We start from the raw sequence: 27,198 nt of genomic DNA on the forward strand, positions 1-27,198 counted from the left end.
GTATTTTCTGTGTTCATATAATTCAATAAAAAATATTATATATGTGTGAGACTTACTGGACTTCCCAGGTAGTGTTAGTGGTAAAGAACCCACCTGCCAATGCAGGGTAGATGTAAGAGATGTGGGTTTGATCCCTGGGTCAGGAAGTTCCTCTGGAGGAGGGCACAGCAACCTCCCTTCTTGCCTGGAGAATCCCATGCACAGTGGAGCCTGGCGGGGTGCAGTTAGTATGCACTCATGTATGTGAGACTTATTAGGCCATTCCATTATTTATTCTTGAACAGCATTTTCTGGCTTCATTTCAGACACAGGCACCCAAAGTACCCCTGGCACCTGTGAATCATATTTGTTCCCTCCTCCCTGCCAAAAGGAAATCCTAAAGAATCTTGTAGTTTACATAAGCAGTTAGCAGCAGCTGGCAAGAGCAGCAGAGACATACATGCTTCTATTTATGTCCACGGGAATCTGGGACTTAGCTTTAGGGTCCTAAAACACACAGACAGCCTTAAACAATAGAACACGTGCTGCTCGGAAATCACAGCCCTCAGAACAGCAGGACTGCAAAATGAAAGTGCTTTTATTTAAAACAAACATCCCAGCCTCTCTGCAGCCAAATGAGTGTCGTTCTTCCAAGGGAACATTGTTCGAACAATTTCTGGAATCCTTCTTTGCAAAGTGCCTTCCCCAGTCTGTTCCCATGAAGTGGTAAAGAACCTGCCTGCCGATGCAGATGTAAGAGATGTGGGTTTGCTCCCTGGGTCAGGAAGATCTGCTGAAGGAGAGCATGGCAACCCACCCCAGTATTCTTGCCTGGAGAATCCCACGGACAGAGGAGCCTGATGGGCTACAGTCCATGGGGTTGCAAAGAGTCAGACACGACTGAAGCGACTTAGCATGCACGCACGCACAGAAGAACACTAGGCTTAGTCCTCCAGTCTTCATTCTTTGCCCCTCCTCCTATCCCACTCCTTAACTGGCTGACCTTTCTTGTGCCCGGGCTGAAATATCTCCTCCTTAGGGTTGGGTTGCCCTGCCCATTCTCAGGCTAGCTCCATTTCCCCTGCGACTTGCCCCCAGAGCACTTACTTCCCCTTGGGTGGCCCTTGTCATGATGGACAGAATCATTTATTTTTTAAAGATTTTTTTAAAATGTGGACCGTTTTTTCAAGTATTTTTTGAATTTGTTACAATATTGTATCTTTTTTATGGTTTGGTTTTTTTGGCTGCAAGGCATGTGGGAATCTCAGCTCCCCGACCAAGGACTGAACTTGCACCCCTTACATTGGAAGGTAAAGTCTTAACCACTGAATCACCAGGAAAGTCCCTAGAATCCTTTAGATCAGGGATCTAACGCCTAATGATCTGAGGTGAAACTGATGTAATAATAACAGAAATAAGTGCAGTGCGTGCGTGCTCAGTTGTATCTGACCCCATGAACTGTAGCCCACCAAGCTCCTCTGTCCATGAGATTTTCCAGGCAAGAATACTGGAGTGGGTTGCCACTTTCTACTCCAGGGGATCTTCTCGACCCAGGGATTGAACCCGAATCTCTTGCGTCTCCTGGCAATGGCAGGCAGTTTCTTGACCATGGCGCCATCTGGGAACTCCCGATAGAAATACAGTACACAGTGAATGTGGTGGGCTTGGCCCGCCCCCAAACCACTCCTACCCCCTGGTCCAGGGAAGAACTGTCTCCCAGGAAACCGGTCCCTGGTGCCTGAAAGGTTGGGAACCGCTGACTTAGATGTCTTTCCCACAGGTAGTCAGAGCCCCGTGAGGACAGCGATTTTATCTGTCTTTACTGCTGCAACCCCAGGGTGTGGCCCCAGACCTCCAACCCAGTAGGAACTCAATTAAAAAATTATTAAAAGAGTGTAAAAGCCTGTTTGCAAAAATCACGTCCACCTGCAAAGGACCCAGATTTGTCACCCTTCATAAGAGGAACAGCTGGCATGTATCAAGAGCTTACTGAGGGCCCAGCACTGGGCTCTCAATAAGGCATTCTTTCCTTTGATCCGTAGACAATGCTGTTCCCTGGGAGCCGTCACCGCTGATTTACAGATGAGGAAATTGAGACTCAGAGTAATGAAATCACACAGTTTGGATGCTCTTTAACTCCATTATGCCATGCCATCTTTTTGTTGTTGTTGTTAAATGAAAAAGAAATATGTTGGGAATTTTAAAAATCTAGATATATAGTAAGGAAAATAACCCACTACTCTAAATTTCCATTGATCAGAATTTTAACTGATGTTAATGTCTTGGCCCGTTTTCTTCCTGCTTCCTCTCTTTTCTTTCTTCACTTCTCCTGGTTGAGAACATTCAGAAGAGTGTGCTGAAGTTCTCGGCAACCATTTCTAGAGAAAGGCAGGGTGCAGTCTTGCATCATGCAGAATGTTGGAAATATTACTTTTCTGTCTCTCACGATGGCAGCGGGTAAGTCTGGGTGGGTAATGGAAAAGCCAGTCTTACCAGACAGTAGGGCTTCCTAGGTGGCGCTAGTGGTAAAGAACTAGCTTGCCAACATAGGCAGGTGTAAGAGACACGGGTTCGATCCCTGGATTGGGAAGATCCCCTGGAGGTGGGCATGGCAACCCACTCCAGTATTCTTGCCTGGAGAATCCCATGGACAGAGGAGCCTGGTGGGCTACAGTCCATGGGGTCACAAAGAGTCAGACACGATGGAAATGACTTAGCACGCATGCACCAGTAATCCCTGCAGACACTCTGATCTCAAAAGAAAGGACTCCCAGGGAAGGGGTGAAACAGGAAACCCATGCTGTATTCTTACCCCAGCCACAAAGGCTGGCCCCAAGGCCAGTTCCTCCAGGGAGGACACCCAGAGCTGCCAGCCCCCTTTACAGAGCCAGCCCAGCTCCTTCCCTTTTCAGGCCTCACCTTCCTAAGTGCACCAACGAAACAGACTCCCTCTCTGACCCTCTTCACTCCCCAGAAGGCAGCATGCTGCCCCCTGCACTTCCTACCAGCCTGGATCATAGTGTGTATTTCTGAGCGTGAGTCCTGTTTACACCTCTCTCCCTATCAGACTGCAAATTCCTCAAAGGTAGAGACTGTTTCTTATACATCTTTCTCTGCAGTATTTGGCATATAGAAAAGACTCAGTAAATAAAAGCAGCCAGACATCAGCTGCGGGAAAAGTAGAAAAAGACACTCAGAATCAGACCTGGTTCAGATTCCAGGTCTGCTACATCATAGCACATGGCAAAGAGCAGGCACTGTTTCTAGATCCTGGGGGTGAAGGAGTCTTTGGGCCTAGAAAAGAAAACAACAGTCTCAAAGGCCCTTGCTGAATCATCTAACTTCGGAGAAAACAAAACAGAACTTTAGGTCCCGCCCTGATGCTCCAGGCCAGTTTTATCTATCTGGGACTTATTACCCCCTGTCCAGAAACCTTCCACCCCTACACCTGCCCAGAAGACTTATCACCCCCTGCCCAACTACAAATGCCACCTCAAATAAAGAATACCCAAAACATCCCATCTGATTAACGTTTCTCTTATCGCTTCCACAAACCTCCCTATAAATATGGAGCCTCCCTGATCCGTCTTGGGGCTCAGCCTGGTCAACTGTCGCCCCTCCTTGCCTGAATAAAGGTAACCTACTTCCGTTGAGGTCATCTTTCCTTTTCTGCCTCGGCCCGAACTGTACCTTACAAGGGGGAAGTGATGGGACCTGGATTTTGGTTTAAACTTTGCTGTGGTCCTAAAGCAAGTTACGCAACCTCTCTGAGGCCCAGGGCCCCCAACTGTAAGAAGGGGGAGATAGTTACTTTACTGAATACTTTAAATACAAAATAATCCAGGTAAAAACATTGGACACACAGTAGGTCCTCATAGAGATGCTTGCTCTGCCATCTAGACAAACAGCCCCGTCCGCCCCCTTTATGCTTGGGGGCTGACAGCATGCAGGGCCGAGGTCTGACTTAGCCCAGAACAGATTCTAGAAACGGCCGTTCGCAGTAAGACCCAGCCCAGCGGCCCCCCATCGGAAGAAGGCACGAACAAGAGACCTAGAGACTCAGCTCTCCACACCAGCTACACAGATCCAAGGTGCCTGATTCTTTTCCTGGCAGAAAGAGTCCAGGTCTTTCTATTTAATATAAAGACTTCCCCTCCTGAGAGCTACAGCAAGGATTGAGATGGAGCTAAATGCCTCTCTGGAATGTTTTGTGATGTTTATCATTAGAAAAGTCACCCAGAGCAGGACAGAACCTTGGGAAGGCAGATGGCGAAGCAGTCCAGACTAGGTTGGAATTTGAAAGAGGGCCCACGGGAAGGAAAGAGAGGGACGGGGTGCCCTGAGTTCCAGGGAGGACAAGTCGGGTTGCAAGGAGGGGCTGGAATGGAAACGCTGTATCACTTCAGTAGAAACCTGGTACCCCAGTGGTAATTGCAAAAATAGTCTCCTCCCAGTGCCTGGGGGTTGGGGCCTGTTTGGCAGATGTCCCCAGGTCTGTGAGAATGTCTTCATGAAGTCCTCCAGGTGGTCGTCCCCTTTAGCCCGTGTAGGAAGGCAGGGGCTCCCGGGCAGAGGGTGCTCTCCATCCCTCACTGGATCTTCTGCAGGTCCTCGGGCCCAAAAGATTCAGGCAGCAGTTCCCGGACTGTCCTGACAACATACGTGCCGTCCAGCTTGGTCATGTAGACAGCCCAGTCGGTGCCAAACTGGAAAAGAGGCAAAGCCAGCGTGAGGGAGGCAGTGTGGCTGAGGGGTGAGGGCTGCCCTGGTTTGAGTCTGGCCTGGGTTGAGTGCCTCTTACTGTCTAATGTGCCTCTCTGCGCCTTGGTTTTCTCACCTGTAAAATGGGAATGATAGTAATCATACCTGGCTGATAGGGTCTGAGGAGGAGCCAGTGAAAGATGGCATGAGCAGCTAGCACAGTGCTTGGCACGTTGCTAAGGGGCAGTAAACGCTCTGTTCTGTGATGGGGACTCATCAGTCCTTTGGCCACTTGATATGAAGAACTGACTCATTGGAAAAGACCCTGAAGCTGGGAAAGGCTGAAGGCAAACGGTGAAGTGAGTGGCAGAGGATGAAATGGCTAGATAGCATCACTGACTCAATGGACATGAGTTTGAGCAAACTCTGGAAGATAGTGAAGGACAGGGAAGCCTGGCGTGCTACAGTCCATGGGGTTCACAAAAAGTCTGATGCGACTTAGCAACTGAACAACAATGGGGCTTTATAAGAACAATATCTAACCCCTGGGGCCAGATCCCCTCCTGTTGTGACAAAGGACAACTCATATCTTCCTCCCTTGGGGCCTCTCGATAACTCCTGAGAACCTGGAGAGGTTGCGTGTCTGTCACACACTGTACAATGAACAGCAGGATTGCATCATCTGCCCTTTGAGGCAGGTGGATATTATTCCCATTTTACGGATAAGAAAACTGAGGCTTTGCAGAGTAACAAGGGGCAGATGATGAAACTCTTTGGGTTTCACTGTCTTGATCTGTGAAATGGCTTTAGAGACAAAAGACTTATCAGGCAGGAAGATAGGCGTCCCTGGTGGAGAGTTAGGTCAGCAGTGTAATGGAGCGTAGCCTGGGGAGTTGGAGTCAACAGCCTGAGGCTCTACCTGGCCAGATGCGTGAGTACTGGAGGCAGTGGGTGGGAGGGGCCTGCATGCAGTGCATGGCACGTAGTAAATGCCCAGTGGAAGCCATCTGTACTGACAACTAGGGCTCCTAGTGACCGCCAGGTCTGCAGCCTGCTGTTGATGCTTTGGCCTGAATCACCACGTTATTATCGGGCACAGTCCGTCTTTTTAAAGCTAATGTTTTAAAGAAGGAAATTTTTCTGCTTGGCGGGCTCTGCCTGAGGGTGTGGGTGAAAGTTGAGTGGAGGCGAGTTTAAGTGCCAGGCCTCCAGCCCCCAAGCTTCAGCTCTTATTATTTGCATTTTGGTTTCCGTTTTGCTTCTCTCTCCTTCAGCTTTTCCATTTGCCATCTCTCATTTGCCAACATCTGATCTGCATGGAGAAAACAGCCTTAAGCAATTAGATGGAGGCAGGGCCTGGGGAGTCAGGGAGCTGGCATCCTGATATGCTTGCTACCTTGGCCTGGGACACGCCGTGGTACTGGGAGGCCATTTGCGCCCCTCTTACCGGGGGTGAATGAAGTCCCTAATGTGAATTCAGAGCCTTCCCAGTGGCATTTTTCATCTAGGTTTGGGAAATGAGTCCTGCTAACTGTGCCTGATTTGCAGGCCTGGCGAGCAGCAGGGGGGTGAGGATGTCTGTGTGTTCTAGAGATGCTAGTAACCCCCCAAGACTCAACAGCAAAACTGAACCCCCCCACCCACCTCCCACCAAATTCCAGCAGCTCCAAAGCAGAAGCCCCCATGGAACAAGCCACTCCGATTCTGCACAGCATCATGTTATCTCTACTGTGGCCAAAAATAACGTGTCCCTTTTGTAGGACCATGAAGGCAGGGAGGGGGCCTTTACGAGGGGAGTGTGGGCTTTGCTGTCTGCCGGAATGGCTATGGTGAGTGCCAGCTTGCCACTGACTGGAGGGCTGTGTGTCCTTTTGCAGGTCACTTGCTTCTCTGACAAACGACCCACACTTCCCTCCAGGCGGGGCGTGGGGATTAAATGAGATGCTGTATTTAGAGGGGTCGAGGATGTCTCATCAGAGCTCAAGGCCTGGGGACTCTTCAAGTTGGTGGCTTTAGCCTTTGGGGGCTCTGGCTGGCACAGGCCCCTTTGAGAGTCCACCAGAGCTATTGACATCCCTCTTCCTCAAATGTACATATACACATCAAAAACCTCATTGAGCCCAGATTCAGAAGAAAGGATCGAATTCAGCCCCTTGGTTTTTAGAATTGAAGAAACTGAAGGCTTCCAACCAAGATCTTTGTAAAAAGTACAACAGATCCTTTGAGTCTCTTCTTTCTAAAAATAGCTACTGAATTCCCTTTATTCTTTTCTTCCCCCAACTTGTGTTTTAATATCACAAAATATACATAAGATTTATCATTTTGACCATTTTTAGGTGTATGATTCAGTTCCCTTTATTCCTGGAGTGAAATATACCCTCTATCCATGGACTACTAGACCCTGTGTGATGCGCCCCTGACCACCTTTCTATCTTCACCCGTCACCACTCCCCAAACCCTGCCCTGTGTTCTAGCCTCTCTGGCTTTCATACTGCTCATGCAACTCACCAAGCGTGTGGGCATTAAACTTGCTGCTTCCTCCACCTGCAAATCTCGAGATCTTGGTCTGTCTCATCTTTTTTCCTTATTTATATCTCTGATCAAATGTTATCTTCAAAGAGAGGCCCTTCGAGGCCATCTAAAAGCAGGCGTTGACAAACTTTTTCCCATAAAGGGCCAGATAGTAAATATTTTATGCCTTGCGGGCCATTAGGTCCATGTTGTAACTCCTCTCTCCCCTGGTAGGACCCAAGCAGCCAGAGGGAACGTGTGAATTGGTGTGTGTGGATGCACGGCAGTAACACTGTTTACAACAACAAGCAGAAGTCTGGATTTGCCTGCAGGCTGTTGTTTGCTGACCTTTGACTCTGACCTAAAGTCAGCTCCACCTTCTGTTGCTCTCAACTCCTTTCTTCTGCGTTTTTTTTTCTCTGTAGCCCTCTTCACTCTCAGCACCTCTAACTGCTGATTTATTTTGCTCCTTATTTGTCTGCCTTCTTCACTAGACCATAATGCCTGTGAGTGTAGGGCTTGGCCTGTCTTTTCACCGCTGTCTCGCCAGAGCAAGGTCAATGGCTAGCCCAGAACAGACACTTACTCACGAAGTATTTGCTGAATGAAAGAATAATTTCCAGTGATTCATGCAAGCTTGGGAAGGCCTTAGGAGTCAGCCAACCCAGCTAACAGGACAGTCACTGTGTCTCTTCACTTGGCCTGGCTTGGCTCCCAGGGCCTGGAAGAGCAGGGAAGAGTGGGGGAGATCCATTCCAGAAAGGGAAGTTGCTTACCTCTCTCATGACCTGTCTGCAAGCCCCGCAGGGTGAGATAAAATCCTCTTGCAAGTCACTGGGGAAGCAGAGAAACAAAAACATGGATCAGTCTCTTTGGAAACTTGAGAATGATTGCTTAAATTCAGGAGTCCTGCCTGCCTGCAGATTAAATCAAATCCCTCCAGGCAGTTCCTGGTTCACAGATGAGCCGTATCCTAGAGGCTGAGAAGAAGTGGACAGAACTTTCCACACTCGCAAGAGGCAAGACCATGGGTAGGACTATTCTTTTCATTGGTGCATTCAATGAATGTTTAGTGAACGCTTACTATCACCCACAACCCAGGGACACAAAGGTTAAAGCGAATTTGTCTCTGGCCTTCAGCCTAGTGGGTGACAAAGAAAACTAGATGAGTTATCATTTCAAACAACATACAGTAAGAACACACGGTAAGCAGGAGATGATCCTTGACTAGGGAGGGAGAGAGAGTATTTCATGGAGGAGGTAGCATTGACCTGGTCCTTGGAGGAAGCGTCGAGTTCCTAAGTCATCAATAGTGAGCACCTGATCTGCTCCAGTCTCTGGACCAGGCACTTACAGACATTATCTCATTTAATTCTCAGTATAACCTGAGCATCCAGAGGACCATTTTATCATCAAGGACACAGGTTCACTAAGATGAAGTAACAGAGCTATTCTGAAGCTCCGGGTTTTTCTCTGCTGCAGACAAGGGATATAGTATGTGCAAAGGTCCTGAGGCATAAAAGAATAAGATACATGTGAGTCCTTGAGAAAACTGGGCACCCTGCATCTGATAAAGTTGGAGAAGAGAAGCTTACAGCCAAGGGGTTGTCTCCGAGAATGAAGGCACCCGCAGGCAGCCCTCCGGTTGTGAGCAGGACAAAGGATGGTGTTTAAAGAAAGAGGAAACTGTAAGAACCTCCAAGCTTGATGAAGCGTCAGAGGTTAAGCCAGTGCTCACCATCATCTTTGCGCTTCTAAGACCCACAGTTCTCTGATGTCTCTGGAAGATCACAGGCTTTAAAATTCAGTTCTTCATCAGTTCCTCCTTTTGTTAATTACGTGTGATTTTGACCAAGTCATTTTAACCTGTGCAAGGGTCATTTATTTGCCTATAAAATGTGGGGAATAATGTCATCCACATTGTAGAAATGCTAGGATAAAATGAACTAAGACGTGCAAAGAACTTCCTAAACTTTAGAATGCTATACACACATTATTACTGCCTATACTAGTCACTGGGCATTATTCCTTTAGATAGTTAAGTTCTGTCATAATTTTTGTACCTTGTCATATACAGTTTTATTATACACTATGTGATCTATGTGGTATAATATTATATAATTAATTTACCTATTTTGTATTAACAATAATTATCATATTATTTAATAGATGCCTAGAATGTACCAGACACCCTCCAAAGCATCTTATAGTATTTCTCATGTTAATTGACAAACAGTTATTTATTGAGCACCTACTATACGTCAGGCACTGTTTGTGCCGGGGATAGAGCCGTGAGCAAAACGTGAAATTCACTGCACTCGGGAGTTTTTGACTAATCAGGTGAACCAGATAATCGGCAAACCATCAGCCTATCAGCCAACCACATATCAATTACAGCTGGAGACAGATGCTGTGAATTGAATAAAGCAGCTGAGGGGAGAGAGCGTGGAGGGCTGCTGCTTTATTTAACCTTCATGACAACTCCCTTTTACCTTTGGAGGTCCAGTTAAAGAAAGCGTCTGCTCATGGAAAGGTGGGTCCCCACTGAGCACACTCACACTCCTAGCTATAGAGGGACCCCTTGGGGACCTGAGAGGGTGGGGACCGCTGCCCAGGATGCACACTGAGCCGGATGAACCCTTCTGGTTACCAAGCGGCTGATGTTGCAGCCAGGGCCTCTCGTTAGCTCTTTGGAGGCTGTGCTTGGCTTTTTTTGGCTGCACCATACAGCGTTCAGGATATTCCCCCGACCAGGGATCGAGCCCATGCCCCCTGCCTTAGAAGCACAGAATGTTAACCACTGGACTGCCAGGGAAGTCCTGGACTCTGTTATTCTGTATTTATTTATTTTTGGCCGTGCTGGGTCTTTGTTGCTGCACGGGCTTTTCTCTAGTTGTGGGGTGGGGTTCTCACTGCGAGGCTTCTCTTGTGGAGCACAGGCTCTAGGGCGCCTGGGCTTCAGTAGCTGCGGCTCCCAGGCTCTAGAACACAGACTCAATAGTTGTGACGCATGTGCTCTGGGATCAGGGATCAAACCCGTGTCTCTTGCATTGGCAAGCAGATTCTTTACCACTGAGTCACAGGGAAGTCCACCAAGTTTTTGTTTTTTTTTTTAGTTAATTAATTTGGCTGTGCAGGGTCTTAGCTGTGGCATATGGGATCTAGTTCCCTGTAAGGGAGTGAAAGTGAAGTCGCTCAGTCGTATCCGACTCTGCGACCCCATGGACTGTAGTCTATAACCAGGCTCCTCCGCCCATGGGATTTTCCAGGCAAGAACACTGGAGTGGGTTGCCATTTCCTTCTCCAGGAGATCTTCCCAACCCAGGGATTGAACCCGGGTCTCCCGCATTGTAGGCAGACGCTTTACGTCTGAGCCACCAGGGAAGTTCCCTGACCAGGGATCAAATCCAGGCCCCCTGCACTGGGAGCACAGAGTCTTAGTTACTAGACAACCAGGGAAGTCTCTCTTTTTTATTTCATTGCACGCATGTTGGCTGAGAGCTTGCTCTATGCTAGGCAAGCCTGGGAGGGAGCAACAAAGAGCCGTCCGAGTCCCGGCCTGCAGGGACCCTGAAGTCCCAAAGGGGGATCAAAGCTGTGTGTAAATGTCACACCACAGGCAGACAGTGGTTAGGCTCAGGGCAGAGGTGGGACTAGAAGCATCCCAGAAGATGCTGGGCACCCAGGGACCTTCCTTCCTCTCATCCCCCACCTCCCTTTCCTCTAGCCTCTGCCTCCCCTGCCTCGTGCTGCGTATTGACAGTTTCCTGTGGTTTGTGCTGACCTTGGGCACACACTGAGGCCAGCTCATCAGACCTGACGGGCTGGAAACCTATCAACTTTGATGATGACAGTGGGGACCCCGGGGGGAAAGCTCATCTCCTCGTTAGCCAAATCCCCCCTGAGCTGCGCACATTGCATTTTACAGATCTGGAGGGGGCTCTCTGAGATGATGCACGCCCATCAGCACTAACAAGAGAGCTGGCACATCCCATTCACTCTCTAAATCCACACTCTCAATTTAACAAATCATTAGAGCAGTAATGACTGCTTTTCTGGCTTGGGGATGCCAGTGCAGGCTGAGCACCCAGAGAGGAGCGGTTGGGAGCTGGAAAAAATATAGTTTTTGTTTAAACAAGGACATTTACTAATCATCACAAACAAAACCCAGTCATGTTGAAGAGCAGACAATGACCAAGAGAAAAAGTCTTTCAACTGGAACATTCTAAACAGAGCAGGGCCACCTAGCCATTCTCCTTTTGTTGACTTTGGCCTCCTTTTCCCCAGAATATCATTATTTTCTTGGATCAGCTTTGAAATTGAGTTATCCCGTCCACCTCTTTTTTCTCCCCTGAAGTGTAATTCACATCCTGATCTCTGCTCATCTGCACAGAATGTTCCCAGGGCGGCCTCATTTATTCCTCCCAAAGCCGGAGGGAAGCCAGGACAGACCTTGGTCCCACGGAGAGCTCTCGGAAGCTGAGGCCCTCCTCCAGAAGTGCATCCTTGGCTCCAGTTACTCAGGGGAAAAAACCTTCAATAAAGTGGATCACCTCAGGGGTGAGACCAAGCTCCTTTGAGGATGTTATCAAAGAAATGGAGGCTGGTTTCTGTCATGCAGACCCCATCATCCTTGTTCCTGGTCTTCATATTTCTGCCAGAAAAGGCCTGCATCTCCCCGACAATGAAGAGATCATTTACTCCTAGTCCATGACCCATACACCCAGATGTCTCTAAAGACCAACACCAGGTCAGCCCTGCAGTCTCTTTCTGGGTAGATTCAACATTTCCTACCTATTTTCCCTGTGCTGTTATCTTGCTAAGAGAACTCTTTCTCATAGACAATGCAACGGTACACACAAGAGTAATTTATCATTAAATCAGAAGTGTAATGGGGTCTGAATTAATAAAACAGCCCATTCATATCACTTGAATCCTGAAGCCACTGAGTCTGGGTCCATGGCCAGAACTCAAAGAATTCCCTTTGAGGGCACACGTGGGAACTTGGATATTTATGTTTGGGGCATGTAGAGAGAGCTGATAAGTGCTCTTGTTCAGCCAGAACTCGGGCTGGAATCTGATCAGTTTAAACCATAACCTGGGTTGCCTGGCTGTCACCCCACCAGCCTGTCCTTTTATCCGGGTTCTTGCACCTAGGGGTGACTGATGCCAAGCAAAGGTGCCAGCTTGGACAGTGAAGACAGGATCCCCGGATCGGCTCAAGGAGAGCAGGGAAGAGGGTTTCATTTCCCGTCACAGCACAGCAAAGTGGAATGAGCTCTGGAGTCAGACTCTAGAGATCTATCTGTCCCAGCTTTGCCACTAATTCGTAGGAAAGCTGCTCATCCTCTCCGGGTCTCAGTTTCTTCAACTGTAAAATGGGTACAGTGGCCAGGAAGTCTAATCAGGTGACTTTTAGGTCTCTCTCGCTTTAGGTTTCTTAGTGGCCTTTCTATTGTATCTTGTAGGGATGCTATTATACTTGGCACTACTATCAGAACAAGAACACACCTCCCTTTGTCTTAGAGTTGTCCTGACTATTTATCTGCTCTTTAGGCTTACCAAGGTCAGAGTCTGTTTCTTATTTATCTTCTACTTTTAGCCCTCAGCCCAGCACCTAGAGTGCCTGGCACATAGGAAGTTCAGAATAAACACCACAGGTGAATGAATGAATGAGTGAGTAACAGATGTGTGGTGGACGCTGGCTGGATAGATGAACGAGTATTGCTACGACTGGCCTTTCTCACTCACCTGGCAATAGCGATTGCCCTGAACTCTTTGTACCCTTCCGAGATGGCCTTCTGGATGGCAGTTCGTTCAGCACAGACGCTCAGCGGGTAGCAGGCATTCTCTATGTTGCACCCTGAGAAGAGAGGAGAGTCCAGTTGTGTTACCAGCAAAACCACTTCCTGTTGCATGTGTTGAGTAAGAAGCTTGCCCCATTCCAGAGCTGGGAGGGACCCGCTACTCGGAACAAGGTAGGGGAAGGAGAGGGCAATTTGACCAGAAGCACTGGGAGGCTTGTGACTCACTGGTGTGGTGGCTTTGCCCAGGGAATTCCCACTCTCATCACTTCCCCAGTGCTGGCATCTTGAAGCAGAACCTGGGAGCAGGCGCAGCCTCACAGGGCTGATGACCCCACCCTCATTTTCCCAGCAGAGGTCAGGGCCAAGGGAGATGCTGAAGCTTAAGAAGGTGAGCAGAGCCCCCGCCTGGGTCTCAGAGACGGAAACCACAGCCTGGGACATGGTGGCGATGCTGATTCAAAGATCGGGCCTGGGTCAAATTTTTGATGTGGATACCAGCTGTCAGGGTTCTCTGTGAGTTGATTTGCAAAACAGAAGTGTCAAAAGCAACAAAATAAGAAGCAAAAAGTTCCCAGGCTTTGCAAAGGGTGTCTGTGATTATACAAGCCTTAAGGCCATCGATTTCCTCCAGTGAAAGGTGGGCTGCCAAAGTGGCACAGTTCGGAGTTAGGGAGTCTTCCCCGGTGGCCCTCTGTGGAGTGTCCCTGGGGACAAATGGGCAAGGGCTCTTCCCAGGAGACAAAACACTGGCATAGCCAGAGTGGCTGACCAGCAGACTCCCCCTTTGCAGGCAGGTGAGGCCATGAACTGATGGCCACAGGAGCTGGACTCTCCCCGGACCATCAGGGTGTGATAGACAGTATGTCACTCTTCTCAGCTTGCCCTTCTCCCTGAGGCAGGATATTCATTGTTCCCCAGTATTCATTTTCTCCTTCTTCCTTTAAGTAATACAGGTCATTCCCAATCCAATATGGCTGACCCCATGGCCGCTCAGAGACTACATTTCCCAGCCTCCCTTGCAGCATTTCACCTAATAGGATGTGGCACAAAGTGAGGTGGGAAACTCCGGATCTCATCTTTTGTAAAGAGACTGCTTGCCTCGTCCTGTCTTCTCTCCTGCAGAGACTGGGGTGGGATGGGCCAGCTTTGACCATGTGCTTTATGCTCATAAGGATGGAACAGCAACAAAACAGAAGGAACTTGGAAACCTGGTCAACTCCTGGAGCAGGGTCAAGTTGCCTGCTTGCCCTGGTGTGTGTGTGCCCAGTTGCTTCAGTCGTGTCCGACTCTTTTTGACCCACGGACTGTAGCCCGCCAGGCTCCTCTGTCCATGGGGATTCTCCAGGCAAGAATACAGGAGTGGGTTGCCATGCCTTCTTCCAGGGGGATCGTCCGGACCTAGGGATTGAACCCACATCTCTTCTGTCTCCTGCATTAGTTGGTGGGTTCTTTACTACTAGTGCCACCTGGGAAGCCCTAACTTGCCCTGGACCAGCTGCCTACTCTGAATCATTATGGGAGAGAAAAAGAATTCGAAGCTCTGCATTTTGGGATCTTTTGGTTATAGTAACTTAACCTATATCCAACTAAAACAGAGATTTGCAGTAAAAATAAGATGTAGCTTTGACAAAAAGAACAAAACGAAAACTAAGTGGCCTTGGCTTAGCAGTTGGGAATGGGACTTCCCTTGTAGCTCAGTTGGTAAAGAATCTGCCTGTAATGCAGAAAGCCTGGGTTCGATCCCAGGTTGGGAAGATCCCCTGGAGAAGGAAATGGCGACCCACTCCAGTATTCTTCTCTGGAGCATCCCATGGACAGAGGAGCCTGCCAGGCTACAGTCCATGGGATCACAAGAGTCGGACATGACTTAGCAACTAAACCAATGTGAAAGAAAACAAAGATATGGCAAGAAGGAAAGCTGACGGCCCTTGATATTCCTGGCAGATTATTTGATAAAGCCCCAAGATGTAATAAACTGGAAGGCAAACTATATTACTGACTCAGAGGATTTTTCTACCTGGCAACGTGAGACAGCCCTGTGGCAAAGATCTGATTAAGGCTGTCATTCCCACCCTGCCATTGTTTCGGGTGCTTCAAGGTAGCCACTGTTCAAATGAGGCAGCAGGGTAGGGCTGGGCAGGGAAACCAGTCAGTAAAACAGGGGAGTTGGCAGGCTGAAGAACTATTGCACAGAAAGGATTCTTTGGGTGTGACAGAATTGGGTAGCCAATGAAGCCAAAGGTCTGGCCTATAAAAGCCTGGGATTGTTCAATCCCTAGAAAATCCAGGGCCCCCCAGACCCTACCATCAGAAGTAAGCTCAGAGAGCTGTGTGCCCTCCAGGAGGGTATTCTCTTGGACACTCACTTTGGCTGTACGGCCAAGGATGATAAATGGTCAAGGAAGACGCTCCCAGAGGGCAAAGCCAGCAGCCTCAGTGGACAAGGGGGTTACCCCCAGGGCAGAAAAGGGAGGCAAAGTGTACTCCAGTGCACCAGAGTCTTCACACTTCTTGCCCCACAGACTTGGTAACTGCATGGACTGGTGGTCCACGGGTGTTCCGTTTGCCTAATGGGAGATTTGATGACGCTTAGTCTTTCTTACTCCACATTGTGTGGTGCCTGAGCGGGTATGAAGTGAGGGGCAGATGACTTTTTTTTTTAGTTTTCAGGCCCCTGGATGATCAGGGCCCCATCTCAACCTGAGAAGGGAGACTGTGCACCACCAAGGGATCCTGCTGCTAGGGCTGGATGCAGCGGCTGGGTGGACTTTGGGTTGTCACCCGCAGGAAGTTGTAAGTGGGTCCAATATGTGTGAAGAAAGAAGTACACAGATACTCACAGGCCACAGAGGGTTTTATGGCAAAGACTTAATTGTTCTCAGTGTTCACACTCCCAGTAGAACCCACTGAAATTTAGGGATTTCTCTCTGGCAGTGCAGTGGTTAAGATTAGGCACTTCCAATGCACGGGGGATGGGTTCGATCCCTGGCTGGGAAACTAAGATCCCACAGGCCAGGAGGTGCGGCCAAAAAAAAAAAAAAAAAATCCACTGGAGTTTAGTTGGGCACATCCCTACCTAGCTAGAAACTGCTTTCCCAGCCTCCCTGGAAGCTTCGTAGAGTCTTATAGGTTTAGCCAATGGGATGTGAACGCAAGTGTTGGATGAAACCTGACCCACATTGGATCAATCAAAGCAGAGCAATTGACCCACACTGGGCCAATCAGAGCTGAGCACCCGACCTACCCTGGGCCAATCAGAGCTGAGCACCCGACCTACCCTGGGCCAATCAGACTATCCCTCTGTGAGGGAATTTCAGCTGTACTCTAACATTGTGAGTTGGGCCTGGGTCCTGCTGGCGGGCTAGTTTCTGTTCTTTATGAAGACCAATAGGAGACAGTGAAAGGAGAATCAACTCAGATGAGACATGGTGGCAAAAGAGTCTGGCCTTCTGCTACCGGTTGCCCCTGAAGTACAGAAACACTCCAGCTCTGCCACCATTTGGTTATAGGAACCGACGTACCCTCCTTTGCCTAAAAGAGTTTACATGCCTTTGTATCATTTGCAACCCCACAGAAATCAATTAATACAGTTCGGATACATGACAGCGAGCAGTCAGGGAGGTGTAACCCTGAAAGGAGTGGTTGATATTTATGGACTGCCTGCTTTGGCAAAGCACGTGTTCATATTCACATGTGAGTTACTGCAGCCTGGAAAGCGGGCGCCTGAATGCTCAGCCGCTGTGCTAGGTCAGTGAATAAATGAACGAGTCTTTCTTGCCTCCTACCTAGTCTCCCCAGCCAGGTTTCTGATCCCTGCTGGAAATGACTTCCTTTAAACATATCCTTGCCTGCTTGCACCTGCCTGTCCCTCCCACCTTTGCTGACCTGTGACCTTGTTTAAGCACCAACTCACCTTAAAACAGCCTCACTGAAATGCCACAAAGAAAAAGAACCACTCCTTGTGTCTGTCAGGGCGGGACAAGAGTTGGCTCCCTTGCGTTTGACTTTTGCTGCTCCCAGGAGCAGAACTGCTCCCCACTCCACTTCAGTCTAGCAACCCTCCCAGCCCCTGCCTTGTCCCTGACTCAGGAACACTCTTCCCATTAGACGTGATTCACATAAATCTTGGGTTTTGCTGAGGTGCTCTTAAAGCAAATTGTCAGACTGCCGGAGGTCCGGACTCTGAAGACAGTTGCCTGTGTGTGCTTTTGAAGTTCAGAATGACCTCTTATAGAGAACTCTTCCTTTGCTCTGTGTGAAAAAGTCAACAATCCAGTTAAGGAGATGGAGAGAGTGTTTTAGAAGAGAGCACGCTCACATACCCTACTGTTCAAATAGAATTTTGCAGAAAGAGTCCGTGGGTTCTGTTCCGCCTTGGGACCCTTTGCCCTCTGGCTCTGAGAAGTTGGGAAAGGGACTGAACCTCCTTGAATGTCTCATTTTCAGTTTGTAAAAGGAAAATGACAGCACCTTCCTCTCAGGCCTCTAGTGGGAATGAGTTGAGTTCATGCAAGTAAAGCAATGAGCACAAGCTTTGGCTCAGACTGAATGTCCAGCAGCTGGAGCTGCTATTCCTAATCGCATGAATGTCAAGGCTTTGGTGGTGGTGGGACTGAGTTTCTGCTGCTTCTACTCAAGCTGTGACAGTTACCCTGTCTCTGCCCTTCAGGCCACTTTGAAATCCTTTCCATGATTACAAAAAGTCCCTCGTCATCTGGTGCCAACCTGCCTACCTCTTGGACTTCATCTCCTTTTGCTTCCAAGTATACACCTGCTACAGGGCCTTTGCACTGGCTGTTCTAACTGCCCGGGACTCTCTTCCCCGCTCTAAGCACATGGCTCGCTCTACCTAGGTCTCTGCTTAAATGTCACCTCCTCAGAGAAGCCTTCCCTGATTACTGTATCTAAAATTGCTTCCCCCTCTATCACCTCCAACCCTCTCAATCCATTTCTCCTGCTTTAACACGTAACACTTTCCTGGAATGTCTCTATTATCTAATTTCCCCATTACTCCCCAAGTATAAGTTCTTGAGGGCAGGGACTTGGTCTGTATAGTGCATTATCGTATGATCAGGGCCTGGAACAGTCACTGGGCCCAGAGCCTAAAACAGTGATGCTCAGTTACTTATTATCAAAGGACTGGATTTTTGCACTTTGATGCTAAGTCTCTGAGGTGTGAAGGAATAAGTGTATTTGAGGCGTCTAGCAAGTTCAAGTGTAATTTCCCAGTCTTGCTTTAAAAAACAGAAAGAGGAGGAAGGGAGGAAGGAAATCCTTGGCCGTGAACTGTAATCCTGAAAGGCCAGACAATATTGTTTTGCTTCCCTGAGCCCAAAGAACAAAAACATCATCTATCCAGGCAAACCAACTCCATTTCTGGCGTTCGCCTCACTGACTCAAACATACAGGAGAGACGGCCTGGGATGGTGCCAAGTTAGGGATCCATAATTAGAAAAGATTGTACCAAAAATAATACTATAAAGATAGTGCTATTACTACTAATTGCTTTCTTTTAATCTTTTCTTTTATTGCTTTCCTTTGGGCTTCCCTGGTGGCTCAGCTGGTGAAGAATCCGCTTGCAATGAGGGGGACCTGGGTTCGATCCCTGGGTTGGGAAGATGCCCTGGAGAAGGGAAAGGCTACCCACTCCAGTATTTGGCCTGGAGAAAGCCACAGACTGTGTACTGCATGGGGTTGCAAAGAGTCGGACATGACTGAGCGACTTTCACTTTCACTTTATCTGCCAGGCACTCCATGGAATTTTTAACAGTTCTGTAGGGCAAATGCTATTATAACCCATTTTACAGAAGGTAAAAGCTGAGACTAGGGGCAGGAAGGCAACTCATGTCCTGGCCTGACAGACACACAGAGTGTTCTTTTTCCTTGTGGCATCTCAGTGAGGCTGTGTTCTGAGGTGTTTTGGTACTTAAGGTAGAGCTGGGGTTGGATATCATCAAGACCACAGCAGGGAAAGGAATTCACAAGGAGGTGACTGGGACCAGTACCCCAGAGAAGCGAGCACTGTGCCCCCTGTCTGCATCTGCTCTGCCTTCTGAGGGATCTTCAGAACAGAGCAGGGCTTCCCACATTCAAGCAAGTGGGCATCTCCTGGAGGGCTTCTTAAAAGATTTCTGGGGGACTTCCCTGGCGGTCTGGAGGCTAAGACTCTGTGCTCCCAATGCAGGGACCCGGGTTCAATCCCTGGTCAGGGAACTAGATCCCACATGTCGGGAGGAAGAGCAAAGATTCCACGAGCTGCAACTAAGACCCTGCACAGCCAAACAAATAAACATTATTTTTTTTAATTAAAAAAACAACAAGATTTCTGAGCCCCACCCCTTGAGTTTCTGCTTTAGCAGTTCCGGATCAGAGCCCATGAACTGAAACTTCTAACAAATTCCCAGGAGGTGTCAGAGGGTGGGTCTGGCCACGCGTGAGAACCACTGCACTAGACAAATGTCACAGCCATGTGTTTGAACCCTCCCCTCTCTCCATGTTCCCGCCTCCCTGCCCGCTGCAAATGCAACGCGGCAGTTTCACTAATGAATTCTATCCTAACTCAACCAGAGAGCTGAGGGGTGTTAGCGAAGCTCTCTTTGTGATAAGCTGCTTTTGAGTGACAGTGGAGAGGACCAGTGGATGAGGCTGGGATGGGAACGGGTGGGCAGGGCTATACGGAGAGAAAGCTGGTTAGGGAACCCGGAGGCCTGCGGTATAAAGCATAAAGAGTGGTCCTGAGGGAGAAAGGGAGCCCCGGGATAAAGGGAGCCCCGGGAGGGAATCCGGAGGGCAGGGACTGGATGGGGGAAGACAGATGAAGGATGTTTAAAGGTTAAGTCAAGACAAGCTGCATTCAGCAGTTAACCAGAATGTCCTTAAGTTTTTTTTTTTTTTTTTTAATATGGTTTTTCCCTCCCAAATTAATTACAGCTGATCCAGTAAGGTGACTCCATGACCTCCCCCCCTCCATCCATGGCAACGAAACATATAGAGTGCTACAATCGTTCTAAGAGAGGAGGAGAGGGAGGGGCAGACCATCATTCCAAGAGCTTGAGCTGAAGAAGAGGAAGTCCCCCATCTGTTGGGTGGTGCCCACAGGGTGGTCCTCCGTGAGTCTCCCCCAGCCCCTCCCACCTGGGCGGCCCTGGCTGGCCCCACCCCCACCCCCTTGGGTCCCATCCTAACTCTTCTCTGGGTCCTTGCTGCCCCAGTCCCCCAGCAGCTCTCTCTCCCCACAGCAACGACAGAAGGTAATTGTTGGAGTTATTAATTACCATTCTGGTGGCCCAGCTGCAAGGGGCACAAGGCCCTGGCCAGGGTCAGGGGTAACAGAGGAAATAAAGCCATTATGACGAGATCATGACGGCAAGGCTATCAGACTTGCTTTTGAGTTGGCCAAGACACCAGCTGCCCCTGAGGGTGGTAACTCCACGGAGGGCTAGTCTTTTGTGAGGCTGGAGAAAGTCACAGAACTGGGCTGACGCATCCCGCTATGAGCTATAAACTCACAGCGTCTGAGTTCAGCTGTGCCCTGACTTCTCAGTTCAGTTGCTCAGTCCTGTCTGACTCTCCGTGACCCCATGGACGGCAGCACACCGGGCCTCCCTGTCCACCACCAACTCCCAGAGCTTGCTCAAACCCATGTCCATTGAGTCGCTGATGCCATCCAACCATCTCGTCCTCTGTTGTCCCCTTCTCCTCCTGCCTTCAGTCTTTCCCAGCATCAGGGTCTTTTCCAAAGAGTCAGCTCCTCACATCAGGTGGCCAAAGTATTGGAGCTTAGCATCTGTGTCCTAATCATCTCTGATTCACCCCCTGATGCCCTACCAGGTTTCCTCTGGTTGTTCAAGGTCCCCTCCTCTCCAAGCCCGGCCTTCCTGCCATCTGCTCTCCCTTTCCTTCTAAGTAAGGAGACCCAGGTGTTCTGGTGAATACCCTCCATCGGTCCCCTCTCCTCAGCACAATTCTCTCTGCCCCCTTCTGCACATCCATGCTGCAGTGAGGGGCAGCAGAAGGAGCAAGGAATTTGGAAACAGATAAAACTGATCCTCAGTTACCCATTTGTAAATGTGCATTTGGCTCTTGGTTAGGTCTGCTTGTTACCTCCACACTCCTCCTGGAAGTAACAGATCACTCCCTGCAGGAGGAGTGTCTGCAGGAGGCGGAGCCTGTGTATGAATCCGCCGGCCCCATCATTCTATTCCACTGTGACAGCAGTGATTGGCCCAGGGATGTGCACGTGACTGGAGAGGGACCAATCAGAGCCCTTCCTTGGAATTTTTCCACCTTGAGCTAGTGGGAAAGAATTCTTCCTTCTCTGCTTTTAAGGCTGGAAGAATGTAAACTAGGGATGCCTGAGCTCATGCTCCTTTTGCCTGGAGAAAGCCCACCTTTAGATAAGAAAAAGGAACCAGCATCCAGAATAAGGAAGAGCATGGTGGCGTTTGAGTTCCTGGATCCAGCTGTCCCTGAGGCAGGATCTACTTTTGCCCATTATGGTTCTGGTTGGTTTCATGCATTTGCAACTCGAAGTGCTCTAATGCATGTGACACCCATTGTCTCCTCTCATTGGTGGCTATGAAATTGCAAAAGATCTTTCATAGAAGTGTTTGTGTGTGAGTGTGTGTGTGTGCTCAGTCACTCAGTTGGGTCTGACTCTTTGCGACCCCATGGACTTTGGCCCACCAGGCTCCTCTGTCCATGGGATTCTCCAGGCAAGAATACTGGAGTAGATTGCCATTTCCTCCTCTAGGGATCTTCCTGACGCAGGGATAGAACCCACCTCTCCTTCATCTCCTGCACTGGCAAGCAGATTCTTTACCCCTAAACCACCTGGGAAGCCCCATAGAAGTGTTTGCTGCTGCTACTGCTAAGTCGCTTCAGTCATGTCTGACTCTGTGCGACCCCATAGACGGCAGCCCACTAGGCTCCCCCATCCCTGGGATTCTCCTGGCAAGAACACTGGAGTGGGTTGCTATTTCCTCCTCCAATGCATGAAAGTGAAAAGTGACAGTGAAGTCACTCAGTCATGTCCGACTCCTAGGGACCCCATGGACTTCAGCCTACCAGGCTCCTCCGCCCATGGGATTTTCCAGGCAAGAGTACTGGAGTGGGGTGCCATTGCCTTCTCCGATAGAAGTGCTTAGAGAAGGCTTAGTCCATTGTAGTTATTAATATGACTGTTGGCCCCTGCCCACGATGTCCCCAGCACCATCCAACTCTGTCTCATCCTTCCCCTGGTCTCCCTGGCTGGAAACCCTAGAATGATATTCTTTCCTTTTATTCTCATATCGCCCACCCTAGGTCCAGTCCATGTGTCCCGTACAACCCTCCCAGATAATTCCTTCCTCTTCACCCCACTTGCCGGTGACCTAGGCCAAGCCACTCTCTCGTACATTCAACGAGCCTGAACTATAGGCCAGGCAACATGCAGTCATCGAGCAAGACACGCATCACCCCCTTGACGCTCTTCCCTCTGCCCCCGTCCTCCCTAAGCACCTGTCAGACGTACTGTCCTCAAACCCCCTTTCATGTCACTTTTCTTGGCTCCCTACTTTCTACCTCATCAAATCTCAGTGTCTCCACTCGGCCTTCAAAAGTCCTCCACAATCTGCCTCTAAGCCATCACCATCATGCCATTAATGGGAGTGATAGAAGCAGTCACTAGCGGTGACAGTCCTATCGTGGGCCAGAAACTGTGTGCTAAGCACCGTCGCCCCTTTAAAGGCATGAGCTCATGGAAAGCTTCACACCCAGGGGTGAAATCCGACATCTTTCATGACTGAGGCGGCAGGGGCACCACCCACCAGGGAGGACCGCTGGGCCAGCAACACCAGCTCTGCTCACAGCCATCCTGAAAGGCGGGCCCTGTGAGCCTCCGTTTACAGATGTGTAAGCTGAGACTCAGGAGGGTTAGCCTGGGGTCACACACAGCCAAGAAATAACAGTGCTGATGCAAAGTCAGGAGACTCTAACTCCTCCAGGGCCTGTACCCCATCCCATAATGCCTCCACAAATGCCCACCGCACGACCCTTTTCCTGGTGACGTCAGGTCCTTCCCTGCCATTTAAACAGGTCCCACCTCTGCTCACTTCACCTGTTCTCTCCTACAGTCGTTGGCTGAGGCTCCCACTTGGAGCCATGGCCTGTACAAGAGGAGTGGAGACCTCCGTGGGGGCAGGGACCGTCATTTCTGCTCCCAGCGGCATCTCCAGCACTTGATACATTATCTAGCACATAATTGGTGCTTGGCAAACATGTGTTGAATGAATAGATCAATGCAAGGATGGGGAGGGCCCCTCTCTGTACACCATCCATAGGAGATATGGAGGTGCTGGAGGAATCAATAGCGGATTGCATGTTCAAGGCCCTGAGCCTGTGGGTTGCAGTGTTGTTTGAGGTAGCGGTTAATGTTTAATGCTCATTTGAGCCACTGGGCCAGGCCTGAATTTCCACATGATACTCAGAGATTTTTGTATCCCCCACAGGAAGGCTAACTTGGGAGTCAGGGAAACTCTAAGTTCCAATCTCAAAAGGCAAGGGATGAGATGAACATCAAGGACAGCCCAGAAGGGCCACCATAGAGGGGGAGGTGTGGGACTCCAGCCAGGCTCCCAGCTGAACAGTGGTGGGGGCAAGGGGCTCACATTTGAGCCGGGGGTGCTTGGAGTAGGTGTGGGCTACCAATGAGATTACACATGTAAGCCTCTGGTCCTTCAGATGGCTGCCGCCATGTGGAAGGGGGATTCTGGGCGGCAGGACTGGGCTGGACTAGGGATTCGCATCTATTGTCTGGACCAGTTCTCATCTGCGTGGGGCAGCAGTGGGAATGCGGGGGGAGGGGCAATTGGCATTTCCGCTTACCCGCCACCTCCACGCCCTGTTCCCCGCTGTCATTAAAGGGGATGTCCGTAAGTTTAGCAAAAACAAGTCTGAATTATTGTTCATGTGAGCTTTTCTATGAAGCCAGCAAACCAAAGAAAAGTCTCTTAGGAACAGATTAGTGCCGGCTCAGATTCCTGTCTCTCTCTCCACAGGTGGGCACTCAATACTGGCCACCTGAACCCCACTTGGCTCCTTTTCTGCAAGCCCGGCGCTCGACTAAGGAGTCAGCCCTGGATTACTCGATCTCACGCCCAGCCAGCCCCCTGGTGGTGGGTGACAGGAAGAAAGCAGGGTTTGGGGCGCCCTTGCCCTGGTCACTGAAACCTGTGAGACCTCGAGCAAGCCATGTCACCTCTCTGGACCTTCTTCACTACAAAAAATGGGTATAACTCCTAAGTTGATGGGTGGGGGGTGGGGGCGGTGAGGACTTGCACATGTAGCCTTGAAGTCTTTGCGGGGTGCCAGACACAGAGGCGGGGCTCAGGAAGTGTTAACCCTCTCCCTCCCGGCTCCAGCGGGAGCTGCCCGAGGCTCTGCATTTGTGGCCTCCCCTTCGCCCCTTCCTTCCCCATCTCGCCTCCGCTTCCCAGGCCCCCCAGGAATGGAAAGCCATGGGGCTTGAGCAGTATATTCATCCCGGCCGTCTGGAACAGCAGGCAGGGCCGGGGGGTGTGGCGGCCTTGCCCAGCGGAGAGGGGAGACGGAGCACCCCTGTCGCCCGTCCGCGTCCTCCTCTGACCTCCCGCCCAGGCTGCCGCGGAGGGGACCCCCAGGCGCCGCCCTTACCCGAGAAGATCCTGCCGTCCCCGGTGAGGAGAGCGGCCCCCACGGGGAAGCGGCTGTAGGGGCAGTAGGCGGACTTCTTGGCCTCTTGGCAGGACAGCAGCAACCGCTGGACGTGCTGGGGCTCCAGGGCGAGGCTGGGACACTCCTGGGCCATGTCGATCCACCGGGGCCGGCGGAGAAGCGGAAAGCGAGCTCGCAGCCGGTGTGGGCTGGGCCCCACCGCGACTGCAGCTCCTCCCCCCGGGGTGTGTCCTTGCCGGGAGGCCGCCAGGTGCGCGCCCCTGGGGGTGCTGGGCAGGGCGGGTGAGGGAGAGGGCTGGGGACAGAAGGTGTGTGTGTGTCTGTGCTCGTCCCAGCGTGGATGCCCAGGGTCTACGGGTGCCTTATACGCTCCCTTGGGGACCACTCCCACTGCTGGCACGCTCTGATTAGTCAGAGGGTCAGGGGACGGGTGCCACTGTGTCGGATGTGACTGTGGACACTCTGGCTTCAGGGAAGAGGCCGTGGAGTGGTCAGTTTGTGGTCTGGGAAATCCAAGCTCCAAGTGTTGACCACCCTGTTTGTTGAGTGACTCCTTCAGTGAGGGGTGTGGTGAGACTGAAAGGGCAGGGCTGGGGCAGCCCACTGGCTTCCTGAGTCAGGGAGTGTGAGGTGCAGCCAGAAGACCAAGTTGCTTCTTTATTTACACTCATCCTCCTTCCAATTCCTCTTTGTCCCAACCCAGAAAGTAAAAAGATCTCAGCTGGCGAGAATCTCTGAGCTCATCTACTTAGGATGCCTCACTTTGTTGTTGTTGGCAGAATAGACATTGGGCTGCTGGTAAAAGAAGTGAGTTTGCATCCTGGCTCCACTACTTCCCATTTGTACCACCATTGGCAGTGACTTGACCTCTCTGAATCGGTTTCCTCATCTGTACGGTGAGGCTAGTGATCATCTCTTTCCTCCATTCTGGGATTATAGGAGAGCTCACACTTTGGAGTTGAGTTGAATTCCAGTTCTGCCATTAATTAGCTGTATGACCTTGAGAAGTTAACGCCACCTCTCTAAGTCTCAGTTTTCTCTTCTGTAAAGTGGGTGCACTAACAGAATCTTGTAGAGTTGTAATGAGGATTGAATGAGATATGAAGTGTTATGGTGAACATGGCTGGAGGATCCCATGAGGTCATGATGTGAACACCCATGCAAACTGGGATTCTATCCTTAAGTGATTTGATCAGGATGACACAGGAGGGGCAGAATACAGCTGGGGCATCCAGAGGCATCCACGTGTCCCCAGACACGTCTGCAGAAGAATCTGCGTCTTCTCTCAGCTTAGATGGGTGGTGTGGGGAAGAGGAAAAGGAAAGGGGAAGGGAGGGGGGATATAAGGCAGCAGCTTCACGCTCTGCCTGCTGACATCTCTGGTTCTGTGGCCCAGCATCTCTGTGTCCTGGGCCTGGGGTGCTCAGCCTCATGAAATCACAGGACCTCCGGCCACAGAGATTCCTCTCCCCCACCCTCCCTCCCCTTCTTCTGATCCCCCACCCCCTTTCCACACATCCACCTTTGCATCTAGAGTGGCTTCTAGATCTGAGGCAGGGCTGGCTCAGAGAAAAGAGCAGGTGGGCTCCTGTGCCTTCCTATTCCTGTGCAGCCCAGGCACCCCAAGGCCCTGCCCTCAAGGCTTGAGGGGAGAAAGCAAAGGTTGTTCTGGGACCATGTGTGCCCACTTGACACGGGAATAATTCTAAAGCTTTTCGTGGCCAAGTAGAATCCCAATTGGGAAAGAGTTATGTGCCCTGCTGACCTGCCAGGTCTGTCAGAGACCTCACTGAGCAGTCCTGTTCCTGTCCCCTGCCCTGTCTTAACTCACCCCAGCTCAGCTTTGTGGCCCTACCCAGGCCAGGGACTGGACTCCTAGGCTCCACAGTTCCAAGAGAACATGGATGACCTCCAGGCTACTTATGGCTCTTGGAGCCTTCCAAGCTCATTACCTACCCATGGTCATAAACGGAGACAGTGACCATTGCATACCCAGCTGTGTGGAGCTTGAGAGTCAACAGCGGTTCTAGAATTCCTTATAGAAGGGGTTTGGGATGATCAACTAGATAGAAGGGGAGAGTAGGACTGGAAATTTGCTTAGAGTTAAGTTCTAAATCAACAATATATATTTTTGACTGTGCCACGTGGGTTGCAGGATCTTTGCTCCCCAACCAGAGATTGAACCCAGGGCCCTGGCAGTGAAAATGCTGAGTCCTAGCCACTGTACTTGGAAGAAAAGCTATGAACAACCCAGACAGCATATTAAAAAGTAAAGATATTACTTTGCCAACAAAGGTCCATCTAGTCAAAGCTATGGTTTTTCCAGTAGTCATGTATGGATGTGAGAGTTGGACTGTAAAGAAAGCTGAGCACCAAAGAATTGATGCTTTTGAACTGCGGTGTTGGAGAAGACTCTTGAGAGTCCCTTGGACTGCAAGGAGATCCAACCAGTCCATCCTAAAGGAAATCAGTCCTGAATATTCATTGGCAGGACTGATGCTGAAACTGA

At 50.1% G+C, this 27,198-nt stretch overlaps 1 protein-coding gene and 1 long non-coding RNA gene across 4 annotated transcripts; one reads left to right on the forward strand and one right to left on the reverse strand.

Moving 5' to 3' along the window:
- Positions 1–559: 559 nt before the first annotated feature.
- CDA (cytidine deaminase) lies at positions 560–24,873 on the reverse strand. The gene is made up of 4 exons (XM_055574273.1): positions 24,669–24,873; positions 12,943–13,054; positions 7,968–8,025; positions 560–4,685 (listed from the first exon to the last, which is right to left on the reverse strand). The coding sequence occupies exons 1-4, from the start codon at positions 24,820–24,822 to the stop codon at positions 4,569–4,571; spliced, it is 441 nt and encodes a 146-aa protein (XP_055430248.1). The 5' UTR covers positions 24,823–24,873; the 3' UTR covers positions 560–4,568.
- Positions 9,626–12,930, forward strand: LOC129647103 (uncharacterized). Of its 3 annotated transcripts, none has more exons than XR_008712280.1 (3): positions 9,626–9,724; positions 11,585–11,941; positions 12,794–12,930. It is a non-coding gene; the product is annotated as an uncharacterized LOC129647103 (long non-coding RNA). The 3 variants fall into 3 exon arrangements; XR_008712279.1 differs by lacking the exon at positions 12,794–12,930 and adding an exon at positions 12,349–12,775; XR_008712278.1 differs by lacking the exon at positions 12,794–12,930 and having other exon boundaries at positions 11,585–11,996.
- Positions 24,874–27,198: the final 2,325 nt, after the last annotated feature.

This window comes from Bubalus kerabau, chromosome 3 (assembly GCF_029407905.1).
Source record: "Bubalus kerabau isolate K-KA32 ecotype Philippines breed swamp buffalo chromosome 3, PCC_UOA_SB_1v2, whole genome shotgun sequence".
In the NCBI taxonomy this organism is placed as follows: Eukaryota; Metazoa; Chordata; class Mammalia; order Artiodactyla; family Bovidae; genus Bubalus; species Bubalus kerabau.

Excerpts from the sequence above, each read along its gene's own strand:
- CDA (XM_055574273.1), bottom strand. The coding sequence starts at position 24,822 with ATGGCCCAGGAGTGTCCCAGCCTCGCCCTGGAGCCCCAGCACGTCCAG. Across the intron at positions 13,055-24,668 it reads GGACGGCAGGATCTTCTCGG|GGTGCAACATAGAGAATGCC; the intron begins GTAAGGGCGGCG and ends CTCTCTTCTCAG. Across the intron at positions 4,686-7,967 it reads GCAGACAGGTCATGAGAGAG|TTTGGCACCGACTGGGCTGT; the intron begins GTAAGCAACTTC and ends CCTCTTTTCCAG.